General features: G+C 39.4%; 1 protein-coding gene across 1 annotated transcript in view; it reads left to right on the top strand.

Annotated features, from left to right (window-relative positions):
- Positions 1 to 14889, top strand: part of LOC136885667 (protein SET-like) — a 31215-nt gene extending 16326 nt beyond the window's left edge. The window contains exons 4-6 of the mRNA XM_067158363.2: positions 521 to 681; positions 9664 to 9728; positions 14676 to 14889. Coding sequence (XP_067014464.2) covers positions 521 to 681; positions 9664 to 9728; positions 14676 to 14889 — 440 coding nt within the window. The remainder of the gene's footprint in view (positions 1 to 520; positions 682 to 9663; positions 9729 to 14675) is intronic.
- The last annotated feature ends 1653 nt before the right edge of the window (positions 14890 to 16542 follow it).

Genomic DNA, 16542 nt, shown 5'->3' on the forward strand with positions numbered 1-16542 from the left:
CATGAACAAAGGACACTTAATCAGCCTATTACTGTTGCCTTTTGGGATGTGGCAAAAACTGCGTATCGCAACAAGTGATACCGACGGCTGATCCGAAACGTCGTTCTTCTCCATGTCAATGCAAGGCCGCATACTGCCGCTTTAACACAGTAAAACTGGAGGAAATTCACTGGACACTACTGGAACACTCTCTGTACAGTCCAGATTTATCGCCCTGCAACTACCATTTGTTTGGACCACTCAAACAAGACCTAGGAGGACAGCAGTTCGATGATGATGCAAGTGCAGAAGAGTTGGTCCGCAACTGGTTCTGCACATGTCCTTCTTCTTTCTATCAGGCCGGCATCAAAAACTTACCAATCTATATGTGTATTTTGTTGGTTGATGCAATTTTTAAAAAAAATCCAATTTATATTTGATCCATCCCCGTACCTTTCAAATTCTACATTTGACTGTACAGCCCACATGTTCCTCTCTGTCATAATTGTCAGGTTACTTAGGCCTGTTCCTTCAATTTCAGCTCGTACTGTGTCGACTAACACACCTATCCTGTGGAAAGAAGGAAAGGAACTGTCCAAACCAACATTGAAAACAAAAGGAAGGAAACGTCGTTATGAGAGAATATCATTTTTCCATTGGATTCAAGATCATTCAGATCCTGATAATGATGACATTGCTGAAGTGAGTATGTTTCAGTTTTAACTAATAAGGTAAGGCAGGTTCTCATAGAGTTCTGAAGCCAAAAGATGAGGTTTTCTCAGACAAAGTTTTATATTTGTATGAAGCAAGGAGTTAATGACAGTTATTAATGGGAAATTACGTCCACACATTTGTATAATCCTCAATGGGTTATAAAAGTTTACTTCACAATTTATTTAGTTTTTTACATTAGGCCTTTTTATACCTTTTTAGTGTTTTACAGGTGTTTTGAGAATACTATCTTGAGACCAATACCTTTTTATCTCTGGCTTTTGGATTATTTCCATTAAAAAAAAACTAATGCTCTAAACTGCTGAATTCCACAATAGTTGGTTTCTTTTCAGAACAAATTTTGCTTTACGTCAAGCAAACACAGATAAATCTTATGGTGATGACGGGATAGAAAAGGGCTAGGAGTGTGAAGGAAGCAACCATGGGCTTAATTAAGGTATAGCCTGGTGTGAAAATGAGAAATCATATAAAACCATCTTCAGGGCTGGCGACAGTGCGATTCGAACTCACTATCTCTCAAATTCAAGTTCACGTCTTTCTGAAACTGAGCCCTTGTATGAGGAGATTTATTTCCAAGTTTTTCAACACACTTTTTGTCATAAGAACTGGTTTTGATCTCTCTTAAACTTGCATCATCATCCATTCGAAATAGTTTGAAACAGTCAATCACACTCACCTCCGGTAATAATCCAACCTTTATACTAGGATTTCATGTAAATGGAATTATGTTCGATCGTGAAGTATTTCCAGGCCGAAACTTTCATCACGCAAATATATGTTCTATATCTCCTATCATCACCATTGCTTTTGATGTAATACTTCGTCACTTTCACTACAAGTACGAACAGAGTCATCATCAAAAAATCATTTGAATCATCACTGCTGGCAAAAATAATAATATCACTGGGCACGTCAATAATTATTTGCAATTTTGCTCTAATTGTCTTTAGGTTGGCTCTATGGTGTTCTGTGCTCATCAGCCACTAGATAGCACTGTTGTCTATGTCTGTGGTAGGTTTCAGCATTATCAGATCAATACAGCTTGCGCTGTTGCGACGTAAGAATGGCCGTGCCACTCTCTGTTTGCGCCAAGGAAGAACAGCGTTCCATTATCTGTTTTTTGCGGTCTGATGGTGTACCAGGATCGGAAATTCATAGAACAGTCGCTCATCTGTTATTCAGGATCCTATCATGCACTTATTCAATATTGGCATCAGTTACGGCTGCAGAATGGACACCCGAATCTTTCCTCATCCTTCACTCTCGTGCGAACCCTTTCGAATTGTTCAGTCCACTTGTAAAGACTTTGCTGTGACAAAACATTGCCGTATTGTGCTAAATGAAATGACGTATGGCTTTTAGTGCCGCGAGTGTCCGAGAACATGTTCAGCTCGCTAGGTGCAGTGCTTTTGGTTTGACGCCCATAGGCCACCTGCGCGTCGTGATGAGGATGAAATTATGATGAAGACGACACACACACCCAGTCCCTGTGCCAGAGAAATTAACCAATTAAGGTTAAAATTCCCGACTCTGCCGAGAATCGAATCCGGGACCCCTGTGACCAAAGGCCAGCACGCTAACCATTTAGCCATGGAGCAGGACCCTGTATTGTGCTGAAAGCATTCTATGAATTTCCACTCCTCTGGTACACCCTCAGATCACAAAAAACGAATTACGGAACGCTTCCTTGGTTTTTGAAAATAATTTTTTTCTGTATTGAATCTTAATAATAAATGTAAGAAATTTATTTTAACTGCAACCTATTCAGTACAGTACAAGATGTTAACTAACACGTTAACATCTTGTACTGTATTTATTATTACGCTTCCTTGGTGCGAACAGAGTGTGGCATGGCCATTCTTACGTTGCAACAGCGCAAGCTGTACTGATCTGATAACGCTGAAACCTACCACAGACTAGACAACAGTACCATCTAGCAGCTGGTGAGCACACAACGCCACAGAGCCAACCTAAAGACAATTAGAGCAAAATTGCAGATACTTATTGACTTGCCTACGTATCTTCGATGTAGTCCCTTATTTTGTCTTCAGATAGACATCTCTTCTGTTTCGCATTTGCTATTTCTGTTTATGAATTTATTATTTTTAACCATTATGGTTTATTTTTTGGTTCATACTGACTTATATCCGAGGCTCGTTTTGTAGTTGAAAGTACTGGGAAAGACTCCAATGATGTAACCACGTAGGTCAGTTTAAGCTGCAATGATGAGCCTGACCAAGAGAGTCCGCCAACATGGAAGGAAGTAGAGACGGCCCTTAATAGTATGCCCAAAGAAAGATCAACAGGATTTGATGAAGTCAGTGCAGATATGATCAAAGCAACTGGTGCAATAGGAATACAGTGGCTTCATAGAGTAATTAATGCAATATGGAAGGATGGGAAAGTCCCAGATGATTGGAAAAAGGGAATAATAATACCTCTCTTCAAAACAGGAAGCTGGAAGAAATGTAGCAATTATAGAGGGATCACTTTATTGTCTCATGGTTTGAAAATATTTGAAAAAATACTTGAAAAAAGGCTAAGGAAAGTAATAGAACCACAACTACTGGAAGAACAATATGGATTCAGAGAACACCGATCAACTACCAATCTCATATTTGCACTTAGAATACTGTTAGAAAAGCAATGGGAGAAGGGCAAAGACATAACACTAGTGTTTTTGGATCTCGAAAAAGCATTTGATAGTGTTCCAAGGAAGACTATATGGGAATGCTTAAGAAAGAAGAATGTACCCAAAGGGCTTATCCAGAAAGTTAAAATGCTTTACGAAGACTGCTGCAGTTGCGTACAGATAGGAAACGGTAATTCTGATTGGTTCCAAACCACTAAAGGAGTGCAACAAGGCAGTACCCTTTCACCATTACTTTTTATCACTGTCATGGATGAAGTCATGAAAGAAATTAAGCAGAAGAACAATATGGACATCAATGCATTTGCATTTGCAGATGATGTAGTAATTTGGAGAAATACAGAGAAGGAAGTCCAAGAGCGGTTGAACACCTGGAATGAACATTTGAAAGCACACGGATTAACAATAAATAAATCAAAAACTGTTACTATGTCTGTCAACAGGCAGAAGAAGAAAGGAAAAATAATGCTGGAAGGTACACAGCTTGAAACAGTAGACCAATATAAATATCTTGGGTGCATCATTTCAAGTGATAACAGAATACAGCATGAGATTAACAACCGCATTCAAAAATCAGCTCAGTTTTACCATCAAGTTCGCAACCTCCTCTGGAACAAACAAGTTCCCTCAAGATCAAAGCAGATTCTATTCCAATCATACTTCACCCCCATAATAACATATGGCCTAGAAACCTGCACAACAACCCAACAAGTGGATAGCAAACTACAAACCGCAGAAATGAAGTTCCTACGAACTATGGTACAGAAGACAAAAAGGGACAGGGTAAGGAATGAAAGAATAAGGGAGGAAGCTGGTGTGTTTGAAATGGTTTGGCCATGTCAAACGACTGGACGATGGAAGGACAGCAAAACAATGGCTACACACAGTTGTGGGTGGAAAACGACCAGTAGGAAGACCTAGGAAGAGATGGCTGGACCAAGTGAAAGAGGACATAGGAACAAGAGGAGTCGGCTGGGATGTCGTCCTGAGAGAAGAGTGGTACATGGACAGACAGAAGTGGAGAGAGCTCGTAAACCACACCTGGGCAACTGGAGTGGAAAACTGATGATGATGATGACTGACTTATATCCAATAACAAAACTGAAAAATCACTGATTAATATTATATGTCCAACTTGTCACTATTATTGCAAACCATCTGCTCCATGGTCCGTATCAATAAATTAATCAATAAATCAAGGAGAGAAATTATTCCACGTAATTGATACCTTTTATTTTGCCTTTGGCAAATTTAATTTACAAGTAGTAGACATTTCGTTTAGACCGACTAAACATCATCAGCTACACTTTTAGGTTTAGGTAGAAATTCATAAAATTACAGAGACATATTTTTCATGTGAATCTTAAAACAATCTCTAACATATTAATTTTTATAAATTAGGTTCAACTTTGAAAACGGGCAAGGGGCGGGGGACAGGTTAAGAAGTTAGCTATGTCTATTTTGGTTAAAACTCATGTTAGTAAACATTTTTTTAAATTCATTATAATTGATGATTAGAAAATGTCTTTGTTCTTTTTGTGTTTCTTTAACATGAAAATGTAGAAATGTGAACTGTCTTCTTATAGCGCCATGTTTGAACTGGAAATTCCTAGTTGCATCTTTTGTGTTGAGGCTAATGATATTTGTGGTGGAATTTAACGTTACTCCGAGAATTTATAAGTTTGTGCAAGCCATGTTTGTGCTTTGAATGGTTAGTTGGTTTGTGACACAACATGCAACCAAGAGAGAAAAAAATGGGAGTGTGGGTGTTATACCTATTTAACCTTCGGCCTTTGGTTAACTTGTGTTAGAATTTGTCAAACTTAGCCCGAATATAGGAGCGTTGCCCCACGTTCTTACTATCTTGGGAGTGGCCCTGCACCCATAGCCTCAGCTTTTTAACCCTGGTGTAATACCGATGTTTGTTCATCAGGGCTAGCTTGCTAGCTCGGCAAGTTGTGGAAATGGGAGGAACAAGTGTATCCACCTCGTCATTACTTGCTGTCGTCTTTTGAGTGGAGGAGAAGTTTGGTTGAAAATCAACGGCTCTAATACTTGTTGGTATTGTTCCTGGATTTATCGTAATTCCTTTCTAATACTTTTAAATATCCTAAGATATGGTCTCATATATAAGATTTTTTGCTCAATCATGTTGTTTAGGTTTTTATTCTTATTATCGAAGGATCCAAAAGGATGCAAATATTTTCTAGATTGTTCATTAGTTCCCCTTTGTTCACTTTACTTACAGTGGAGAGGTCTTGCTCGATGGTAGAAAATTTATGGCCAGGACTGTCCATATGGGCTCCAATAGCAGAAAACCTTATACACTATGTCAGCTGATGACGTTTGGTCTAAATGAAACATGAACATGTCGTACTTTTAAATTAAATTTGTCAAAGGCAAAAGAAAAGGTATTGATTAGGTGAAATAATTTCTCTGCTTGATTTAATCCATATTAATTAAAATGTCGTACATGTTTTTGAGAACCACATTCAGACTCAATAACCAAGAAATCCACCAACTAATCTGCGAATTTGATACAATAGCATATTAACAATATACTATCAGATAAGTTATAAATTATAATACAAGAATTGATCTAAATAAAATCTTTAAAATTACATAAAAAGCATCTCTTCCTCTTAAAATATGCTGATAATGTCTCTAAAAATGATATGTGCATCAAAAATGTAAAACTTAAAATTTATATTGCAGCTCCTTCTGTACTCTTTGTCTGTTGAAAATATAAGGGGCAGTCAAATGAAAACTGAACACCCGCCATAACACAAATTCCGCGCAAAAGTTGGCAACACTGTTGTTACTGCCATCGCTGTGGTAGGACTGCACAGTGACAACTCACAGGTGCACGCAGTTGTTGGGTTATGTCTTTGTTGGCGCGCGGCTTGTTCGTCCAACTGTAGAAATGGAGGCAAGCAGAGAAGTGTGGTTCGTTTTTTGGTGGCTGAGGTAGCTGGAGTACTCCAATAAATACACAGTTGATATTTAAAATCAGCCTTGTCAATACTTATAGTTATTTAATACATTATTTATCATCACCCAATACACCGTACATGTTTCGAGGACCTTGTTGTCCTCTTCCCCAGCGGTTCTATTCACACTACCAAATATCTCTTGGAGCTCTTTACTTATTATTAAACACCAAGCACCAAAGTTATAAACATCTCTTAGTTGAAATCTAATGTGTGCCATAATTAAAATAAAATATATCATAAATGTCATAAAAGAACACTAAAACTACACTATTCTATTTACAGTCTTCTTAAAACATCATCCTTGTCTATTACCTAAAAATATAATCAGTTTATTAAAAAACATATTTTAAAATTTTACTAAAATCTTCCAGTTCAGAGATCATGTCAGTTAAATGTTGCTAGTATTTCCATCTGTCCTCGAACATATTATTAAATTACAAAATCAAACAAGAGTCTCCGGGGCTCAGGTGGCAGCGTGCCGCCTCTCACCGCTGGATACTGTGGTTTAAATCCTGGTCACTCCATGTGAGTTTTGTGCTGGACAAAGCGGAGGCAGGACAGGTTTTTCTCCAGGTACTCCGGTTTCCCTGTCATCTTTCATTCCAGCAACACTCTCCAATATCATTTCATTTCATTAATCATTGTCCCAGAGGAGTGCGACAGGCTTCGGCAGCTGGCATAATCCTATCCTCACCGCTAGATGGGGTTTCATTCATTCCATTCCTGACCCAGCTCTGAATGACTGGAAACAGGCTGTGGATTTTCATTTTCACAAAATCAAACAACAATGGTTAAGTTAATAAACTGAGTGCTGGAGTACGCAAAACTCATCGTCACATGTCTGCTGTGAATGGCGAACACTGCATGTCCATGACGAATGTGCACGAGTGGCATAGGAGATTCCGAGAAGGGCGCACATCACTGCCCAGGACAGGCCTATTGAGCCATTACTCCTGATGTGATAGGATGGATTGATGGCCTTATCCAGGAAAACTGATGAATCATGGAGGAAGAAAGACATTCGTGGATGTCGGTTTCATTTAGATGGGGAATTGAAACAGTGGGTGTGTTGTGGAATCGTCAGCGACTTACCTCTTTCTACAAAACTAGAATTCGTCACCTCATCTCCCAGTGGGATAAATGTAGTAACCCTTTTGGCAATTACTTTTGAATAAAACCATTCCGTGGTCACATTTTAGTGGGTGTTCAGTTTTCATTTGACTGCCCCTTGTACCTCCAAAATGACTAACAACATTCTAGTCTGGTTGTGATTAAGCAGCCACAACAACTTCAACCAAAGTTTTGTTTGCAGCCTTCACCAGTGGAGGATATAATCATTTCCTTAGCTGCCTCTGTGGATCAGTGGTAGATTGTCGGCCTCCGGATCCCAAGATAGTGGTGTTAAAACCCGGCAGAAGTAGTCGGATTTTTGAAGGGCGGAAGAAAGTCCGTTCAACACTCCATGTCGTACGCTGTCGGCATGTAAAAGATCTCTGATGACACATTTGGTGTTTACCCAACAAAATTCATTAAATCTCAGCCATAGACGCCCAAGAGAGTTTCGGTTTACTCGGTCTGTCATCTAGTGGGCCTAGAGTAAAACAGAACGATGAAATTGATGAGCAGACAGCCAGATGGCGTCAAATTGAAATGTCTGCACACGGTAGCTGAGACCATATGATTATTATTATTATTATTATTATTATTATTATTATTATTATTATTATTATTATTATTATTATTATTATTATTATTATCATCATTTTCTTTTCTTTTATGTGTACACCATCCACTTAGTCACTGCTCTCCATTTGTTTATTAGACAATTTTTTTTTCTTCTGAGTTATTTACCCGGCTGTCTTCTGAAGATGAGTATTAACACTTATCCTGCTGATGAAGCTGAGAAACAGAAACAAGCTCATCTGGTGTTGACGAGAGACTGATGTGCAAGAACTGGGATTTGTGAGGAGAGAGCCTGTTCATTTGAAGATATGGAGGTTGTCCTTGTCCTTTTGTGTTTTCCTTTTCATTAACACGTTCCGTGCGGTTCGGGTCACCATGTGCCCCGAAATATGTTACTCTTATCCGTCGGTGCGAACTTCCCAGAATTGCGAAGCGAGTAACTACGTCCTAGTTACGAATTTCCGTTAACTAATCGACAACATAGTGTTCCAAAGGAAGTAAAGGATCGAGGCATACTGCTAGTTCTGATCGGCCCACCAGTGACCCAATTATTTCCGGGGCCATTTCTGTTTCACGCAATTGCTGAATCGGAACACTGTCGCACAGGTAAATACGCTGGAATGTCTCCTCAACAATAACGCACACAACAAGTGCACATGCATGATTTAGGGTGTCATACTAGGGAGTAAACAAAGTCAAATTCGTCAGGTCACCGGTGACCCGAACCGATAATAACTAAAGGCAGTATCGGGTCACCGGTGGGCCGATACGACGTAATATTAAGTCATCGTAATTCACTACCGCAGGGAACGTGTTAACACTTTGAAGGCGAGCGCCGTATGCCATACATCGATGATAATGTCCTGTGGAGAACAAGCGACGTACGGCATTGAGTTCTAGTGCTTATATATCCGCTTCAGCAGGATAGCACAGTACCATAGTAATTTGTTTGTCTCTTTTTTTTATTTATTCAGTATTTTATATATTTTTATGTTATTTATGTATTTCACTGGTTAAGTGTAAGACAGGGACACGTGTCCCTAACTTTGCCAGTTAAAATAAACCATATCTATCTATCTATCTATCTACAAACATTAGCAGAGTGCTGGAACTCATTCTGCAGTGCTTGTAGTAGATTTTAAAAATACCAGGTAGCAGCACAACATCGGAACCTAATTCTATTATGATACTAAACTGGTCCTACCGAAGCAGATCTCGTGCGGCCGACGACTAGAACTAATTTCCACAAATAATGCAATTTTTTCATTTCTCAACCATTAGTATGTATGTTGTGTTTCATAAATATATCAAGGTAGTGTGAATACGTAACTTTTCATCTTTTTAATGTGCATTGTGAAAATTTTAAAAACTGAGAGAAGAAAAAATGTTTTTTAAATTCATTTACAAAAGCTGTTGGTTTTGCTCCAATTTTGAAAAACAAGGTATGCATACGTTCCTGAATCCGAAATAGGTTTGCGACTGTAAGTAAGGTTATCAGTTATTTTTGTATAAAAATGTGAAAACACACTAAAATGCTCAGTCCACAGTGTAAAATCTAACTTCACCTGCTCAGTCTTCAATGCGTTTGTATTAACTATTCATCAGTTGTTGTTTCTTGCATTACAGATGATCAAAGAAGACTTATGGGTTAATCCCTTGCAATTCTACTGCATATTTGAGGACGAAGAACAGTAAGTTCAATATTCTATTTTCTTTAATGTACATTTTTATCCAGCCATACTTGTAAAACATGGATTCTTGTGCATTTGCACCCCAGTGAAAGTTTAATGGGGCTTATGGTTCCAATCTGTAGCTATTTTCAGGTAGTTCCCGTTGGCGATTTTAAATGGCGCTGGAGGTCATTCACACCGTGTAGATAGTTGTAGATTGCATGCAAGTAGGCATGAAATGAGCAATATTAATAACTGAAGGCAGTTTGCCTCGAAGTGAAGTATTTCAAGTCTAACCTCAATCAGTGGGCCCTGCTGACAAAGAATTAGTCGTACCACATCAAGTATTATGGAGATAATATTGCTGGTTGCATTGAATCCGACTTTATCCAATCGATTAACCTTGTTTGAACTTGTATTGATTTTAAGCAGTAGTTCCCGTGATGCTACAGTATTTGTCTTGTTTGAAAACCAAGTGCCCATGTGCTTGCACTGTAAAACTTTGTTCATTGTGCTTGTTTATTAGAAATATATCTTCGCCAGTCCTCCTGAAATCCTGTATTTCCTGTTTGAGCACACCTCAGGGGTTGAAAGCTGAATGGTTCTATTGATGTAGTTCTATATATTTCCTGTCTCAGAGCATTTAATTCCGTTATTTTTATTTTCATGTGGTACTTGGATATTGATCCCATTCTCTTGCATATGGTGTGCTCTGCTGTCTTGCTTTTGAAGGGATTTCTTATTTGTTATATTATCAGCTTTGTGTTCATGTGTCAATCATTCATTTGAAGTTAAAGCTGCATTGAGGTGTGAGGTTATATTCTCAGTAACATAGTATACTGTTGTAACCAAGGTTGAAGTTTACAGAACACAACTTTATTTGCTTCACTTTATGATATTTACACAAATAACTGAAATGTATTTTGAAGCAAAAAGGAATATTGAATCTTGAGAAAAGTCTGTCTTTATACAATATGTACAGGTTTGCAGTCTTTATATACACTTCTATCTTGAAAAGATAGTCTTTGTGAATTGACACTTTGATAGTCGAGAACTATCTGGCACACTAACATAAATGTTCATGAGAGTCCTTGTTTGTTGAAGTGCCTGAATTCCTAAAAAGCAAGTTCAATTGATTGAAGAAATTCCACCTAGCGAAACTAAGGGAGCTTGCATAAGTTAGGGAATGAAAATGGCTTGTAAAAGAATTACGGAACATAGGCAGCGGAAACAGGTAAGGGAGCGGTGACCAGAGGTGAAACCTCGTACTGCCAGAAATTCAGTCCACCTGGTCGAAGCACATTTTCAAGAGGAGTAGCCTCCGTGCTCGACGTAGGGTGTATTCTGGAGCTGGACACCGGGGCAAGTGGGCGAGTGAGCAGGCAGGGAGCTCCTATTTATAGTACACTCGATGGTCAGGCACGCGCACTGAGGGCTGCGCGTCGAAGCTAGCAGAATGATACACAGGCGCGCGTGCAGCTGGCTGGCGGAGCGAGAAGGGAGCGCCGGACATACAACACCCTCCCCTCCTAAATACGCCGGTACGGCGTGAAACGGCGGCGGCGCTGGCGGCGACTGCGATGCTGGGGCGGAGCTGCTGATGTTTCTGTTGTATTGTCCGGAGCTGGAACTGGGCGGAGTGGCGCTGTCTCGTCCTGAAAGGAACCCATTGTTATTAAATGATCTAAAGCTCTGTCAGCAATAGATTTATCAGGTTTAGCAATAGCATCAATAGCTGGACAGGGGCGGTAGCGCAGACGTATCTGATCTTGATGGCGGCAGATACGTTTCTCCGTAGTCTGTATCTCGTAGAGACGATGACCCAAAGATCTGCAGATGACTCCAGGTATCCAGAGTGGGTTGGATTTGAATGTCCTGGTGTAGACCTTGTCGTTGAGGGAGAACTTCGTTGGTGAGGTCTTATGCTGGGCCGGAAGAGGCTGTAACAGAGAAAGTAAAGTTCTGTGAGGTCGTCCATGGAGCTTCTGTGCAGGAGTGATATTATCAGCGCCTGGTAGAGTTCTGTAGGTGTTTAAGAGTTGGAGCAAGGCTTGGTCTTTCGTTAAGCCTGAAGAGACAGCTTTCTTCATACTTCTTTTAAATGTTTGTACGAAGCGTTCAGCTTCACCATTAGATTGAGGGTGAAAAGGTGGTGCTAGGATATGACGAATGCCATTATGTGTACAAGTTTATTACATCGTTGACAAGTAGCTTTGAAAAAACGACAGTCACGACGTTCATGATGCTTGAAACAACCTCGGCAGGAAGGCAGGAGTTTCGAGGTGCTTTTAGAATTGGGCTTCCGTGTAGCATTACGAGAGGGAACCTGGCGAGAATGCTTGGTGGAGAGCGCCTTATCCGTACGGTTCACTGTAGCAGAGGACTTGCGGGCCTGAGGCGAGACTTGTGCAACTTCGTGTGGAGAAGCTATGGCTGCGGCAGTCTGGGTAGTAAGCTCATAAACCGTAGCAATACGCTGGACGTCTTCTAAAGAAGGGTTACTCTGCTTGACAGCGTCAAAACGTATTTTGTCTTCAGGAGTATGTAAAATTATCATGTCTCGAATGAGAGAATCAGTGTAGGATGAACCACAACCGTCCTTGGAGCAGATGAACTGGCAGGGTTTAGCTAGACCACGCAATTCAGTTATCCATTCAGTATGTGTCTGATGGGGTTGCTTTCTGCTCTGAAAAAATTTATAGCGAGCAGCCACTATGTGAGGAGCTTTGGCATAGTGTTCCGTGAGACGGGCTAAGAGCTGCGTGAAGGGTACCTCAGATAAGTGTTCTTCTGGACTTAATTTACGTAGTAATTCACACGTAGCATTGCCAACCGAACTAAGAAATAGTGCGCGGCGGCGTTGATCATCTGTGACAGAATGGCAGATGAAATGCTGTTGCAAGCGGGCTAAATAAACTGACCATTCTTCCTTAGCCGGATCAAAAGCAGAGAACGGAGGAATAGCTGATGGCTGTGTAGAGACAGAAATAGCTTGAATAGCCTGAATTAATGCTGCCTGTTGTTGTTGCATAAACTGTTGTTGTTGCTGCTGTAAGGCTTGGAAGACCGTAGCTAGTTGTTCCGCAGTAGCCATTGCGAAATGCGTGCAAGAAAGAGGAAGGTAAGCTGTGTGTCAGAACTGGTTGGAGTGTCGTTGTTGTTTAGCACGTCGCCGTAGAGTTGACAACTGGACCCGTTGAATGGTAGTGTTGGTTTCGTGTGTACCTCGTCGCTATAGAGTTGGCAACTGGGACCGAAGAATTGTAGCTTGTTGCTTGTTTACCTCGTCGCCATAGAGTTGTGTTGTAACCAAGGTTGAAGTTTACAGAACACAACTTTATTTGCTTCACTTTATGATATTTACACAAATAACTGAAATGTATTTTGAAGCAAAAAGGAATATTGAATCTTGAGAAAAGTCTGTCTTTATACAATATGTACAGGTTTGCAGTCTTTATATACACTTCTATCTTGAAAAGATAGTCTTTGTGAATTGACACTTTGATAGTCGAGAACTATCTGGCACACTAACATAAATGTTCATGAGAGTCCTTGTTTGTTGAAGTGCCTGAATTCCTAAAAAGCAAGTTCAATTGATTGAAGAAATTCCACCTAGCGAAACTAAGGGAGCTTGCATAAGTTAGGGAATGAAAATGGCTTGTAAAAGAATTACGGAACATAGGCAGCGGAAACAGGTAAGGGAGCGGTGACCAGAGGTGAAACCTCGTACTGCCAGAAATTCAGTCCACCTGGTCGAAGCACATTTTCAAGAGGAGTAGCCTCCGTGCTCGACGTAGGGTGTATTCTGGAGCTGGACACCGGGGCAAGTGGGCGAGTGAGCAGGCAGGGAGCTCCTATTTATAGTACACTCGATGGTCAGGCACGCGCACTGAGGGCTGCGCGTCGAAGCTAGCAGAATGATACACAGGCGCGCGTGCAGCTGGCTGGCGGAGCGAGAAGGGAGCGCCGGACATACAACATATACCATACGAACTAGGGGTATCAGATCATTATTTACAACATAGTAAGTACTTGGAAATAAAAATATATGATTTACAATGTATTGGGCATGGAAGGCGGTTGGGGGAAGGGGCTGTCCAGGGGGTAGGGTAGGAGAGGAGGGGAGCTGTAAGCATAACAAGATGTGTGTCACTGCACTGGATGTTACTTCTCTGTGCTATCTGTTGATAATAACAGTAAGGTATTGCACAAAATGTGCACTGTGGCGCAATCTCTGATTTGTTCATGGTTGAAGATGACCTAATGTAGCAAGGTCGAAACTAGTACCAGTTATATAAGATACTATATTAATCTAATAGTATTGAATAGGTGGACCTTTCCCTACCCTTTGATATATATCAGTGGTAGCGCGGTTCTCATTTAAAATACAATTCAGCACCATTTTTTTGTTAGCGAAATAGACCAAATGTTTTTTTTTGGCTGATAGGACATTTCAGTAGGACTTCACATTACATAAACAATCTTCATCTTCTTCATTCCCATCAATTTCTTTTCTTGGAGGTGATGGGTGATGAACTCTTCTATATTTTCTAATGCCGCCTCTGTCTCAACTTCTAGATCAGTGGCCATGTTATCTTCTGCGCTGACATTACAATAATTACTCTGTTCGGGAGTTTGTTGAAACAATCAGTATCTCGGCCATCTTAGATCCATTTCGAATATACATGTACTGAAAAGGATTAGGAAGTAAATTAATACTGTATATTTCTTTCATTATGGTTGCAAAAGTCTCTTCCATATTCCACTGCACTGATTACAGGTAAACTTACATGAATATTAAACCATAATTCATGGGACTGGGAAAATTTTCTGATATGGTCGGTTTCCCTGTTTATAAAGGTTCTGCTAAATGCATGTTTTATTGTATAACTGTTCAATAATAATTTTTGGACTGTAAAGGGAAAAATGGACCAAAGTTCTTTAAGTTCTTCCTGTTTACACTTTCAGCTTTTACAACCAGAATTCTTCAGAGTTGAGAGAGAACGGGGCAGTCGATGATGGAGATGAAGACGATGTTGAAATAATTGATGAAGAGGAGGTGGAAGAAGAAGAGGAAGATGAAGAGCTGGATGAGGAGGAGGTTGAGGATGAAGAACTGTTGGAGGAAGATGGAAACGAAGAAGAGGTCACTGTGATTGATGACGAGTGTAAAGATGCCTGAAGCAGGACTTCGTTTTCAAAACAAAAGCATTTTAGTAATATTTTTAATCTTATTCTTATTAACACAGTAAAAGCTTGCAAATTGTTTACAAACTAATTTTGTGAGCCACAGTAAAATGCAAGGATTCTAGTAAGTTGATACCAGTGAGAACCACCACTTGTGTTGATGAACTGTTCTTTCTCAGTGACTGAACTTATGACTCTGTGATAGTCTGTTATTAAAGCTAAGATTCAGACTTACTGACTAGGTAAGATCATAGAGGGTAAGATTCTGTAATTTCTACAAGAGATGAAGATGATGTGGTCAACACTTGCACTTTGACGGACTGTATATGAGGAGAAACTTCTCAGGTTTTCATGTAGACTAGTATCAACGTTTTCACTCTTATGTTCTCCTTTTAAACCGATTTCTATTAATTTTACCCCATATTTTTAAAATACTGATACATTTGTTCACTGTCTATCTTAACCCATTGGCATACCAATTTTCTAGGCCTTCACATACCTAGAATTATTATTTATGTTACATGAGTCACAGCTACTTATAGGTTTTGATGAAAATGTTTCATTTATTAGCCACAGATGTTTGTAGGTTTTCATGCAAACTTCATTCATAAAATGAGAGAATCACAAATATTATTTTACCTTGTTTGGCATTTCAGTAGGTTTTCGTGGCGTTGATCAGGGATGTCTTGTATGCTTTGCACACTGCTAATCCGTGAAAATGAACCTTTTCTTGTTTGGTTTACTGCTTCTTCCCTCTATTCATATTTAGTTTTTTTCTTGAATTCACCTGTGCAGCATCACTTTCAGAATTTTCTGGTTCACTGTTCCATTTCACTGCCTTTGTCACCTCTTCCACTAAACTATTCGCAATCTGACATTTCTGACTTACATTCACTCTCACTTTTGATCAGAAATTCGGAAAGAGTCCAGGCATGACAGGGATTTACAACCAATGTTAAACGGAACGTGATCCAGTCGTGGTAATGGAATGCAGTCTTTCTCATGTGAAAGAGCATTTCTTCCTTTTTCAAATGGTATATAACATTTCATTTCTTGGCAGAACACCTTAAATATGTGCTCAAATCTGATCAAGCTCATACGACTGGGAGCCACGAGTATATGCTAATATAAATGACCCTGAATTTCTAGAAAGTATTTACATAGAAAATTAAATAATCAATGTACTTACAACAATTCAAGCTTTCCTATAACTGAGATATTTCAATAAGCTGTTATATAAACCTAAGGACAGAAGTTTTATTATAATATACTGTGAGTTTTTAGTTTTATTATGTAATACTGATAGGCAACGAATTTATCAGTATTACAAGTTATAAACTTCATATTTTGTTGTCGACCTTAATGGGCTTACTAATAGCAGAAAAGTCCCATCTTTACAAGTTCAAAAATGTTTCTTTTAAGTATTACAAGAACATGTTTCGCTCATTCTTAGTTTAAAAATGAAGTGTGCAGTTCTGAATAGGAGAACTTTCTTCACACCACACCATTTGCTCCTACGATTAAACAACTTTAGTTTTTAAGATGTTATTTCAACACAGTGCAAATGTATTTTAAATCATTTAATTTACAAGTGGAATTTTAGAATATTTTAACTATGTACATTTTCACCTGCAAATGGTACCTTGAT

This window comes from Anabrus simplex, chromosome 14 (genome assembly GCF_040414725.1).
Source record: "Anabrus simplex isolate iqAnaSimp1 chromosome 14, ASM4041472v1, whole genome shotgun sequence".
Classification (NCBI taxonomy): Eukaryota; Metazoa; Arthropoda; class Insecta; order Orthoptera; family Tettigoniidae; genus Anabrus; species Anabrus simplex.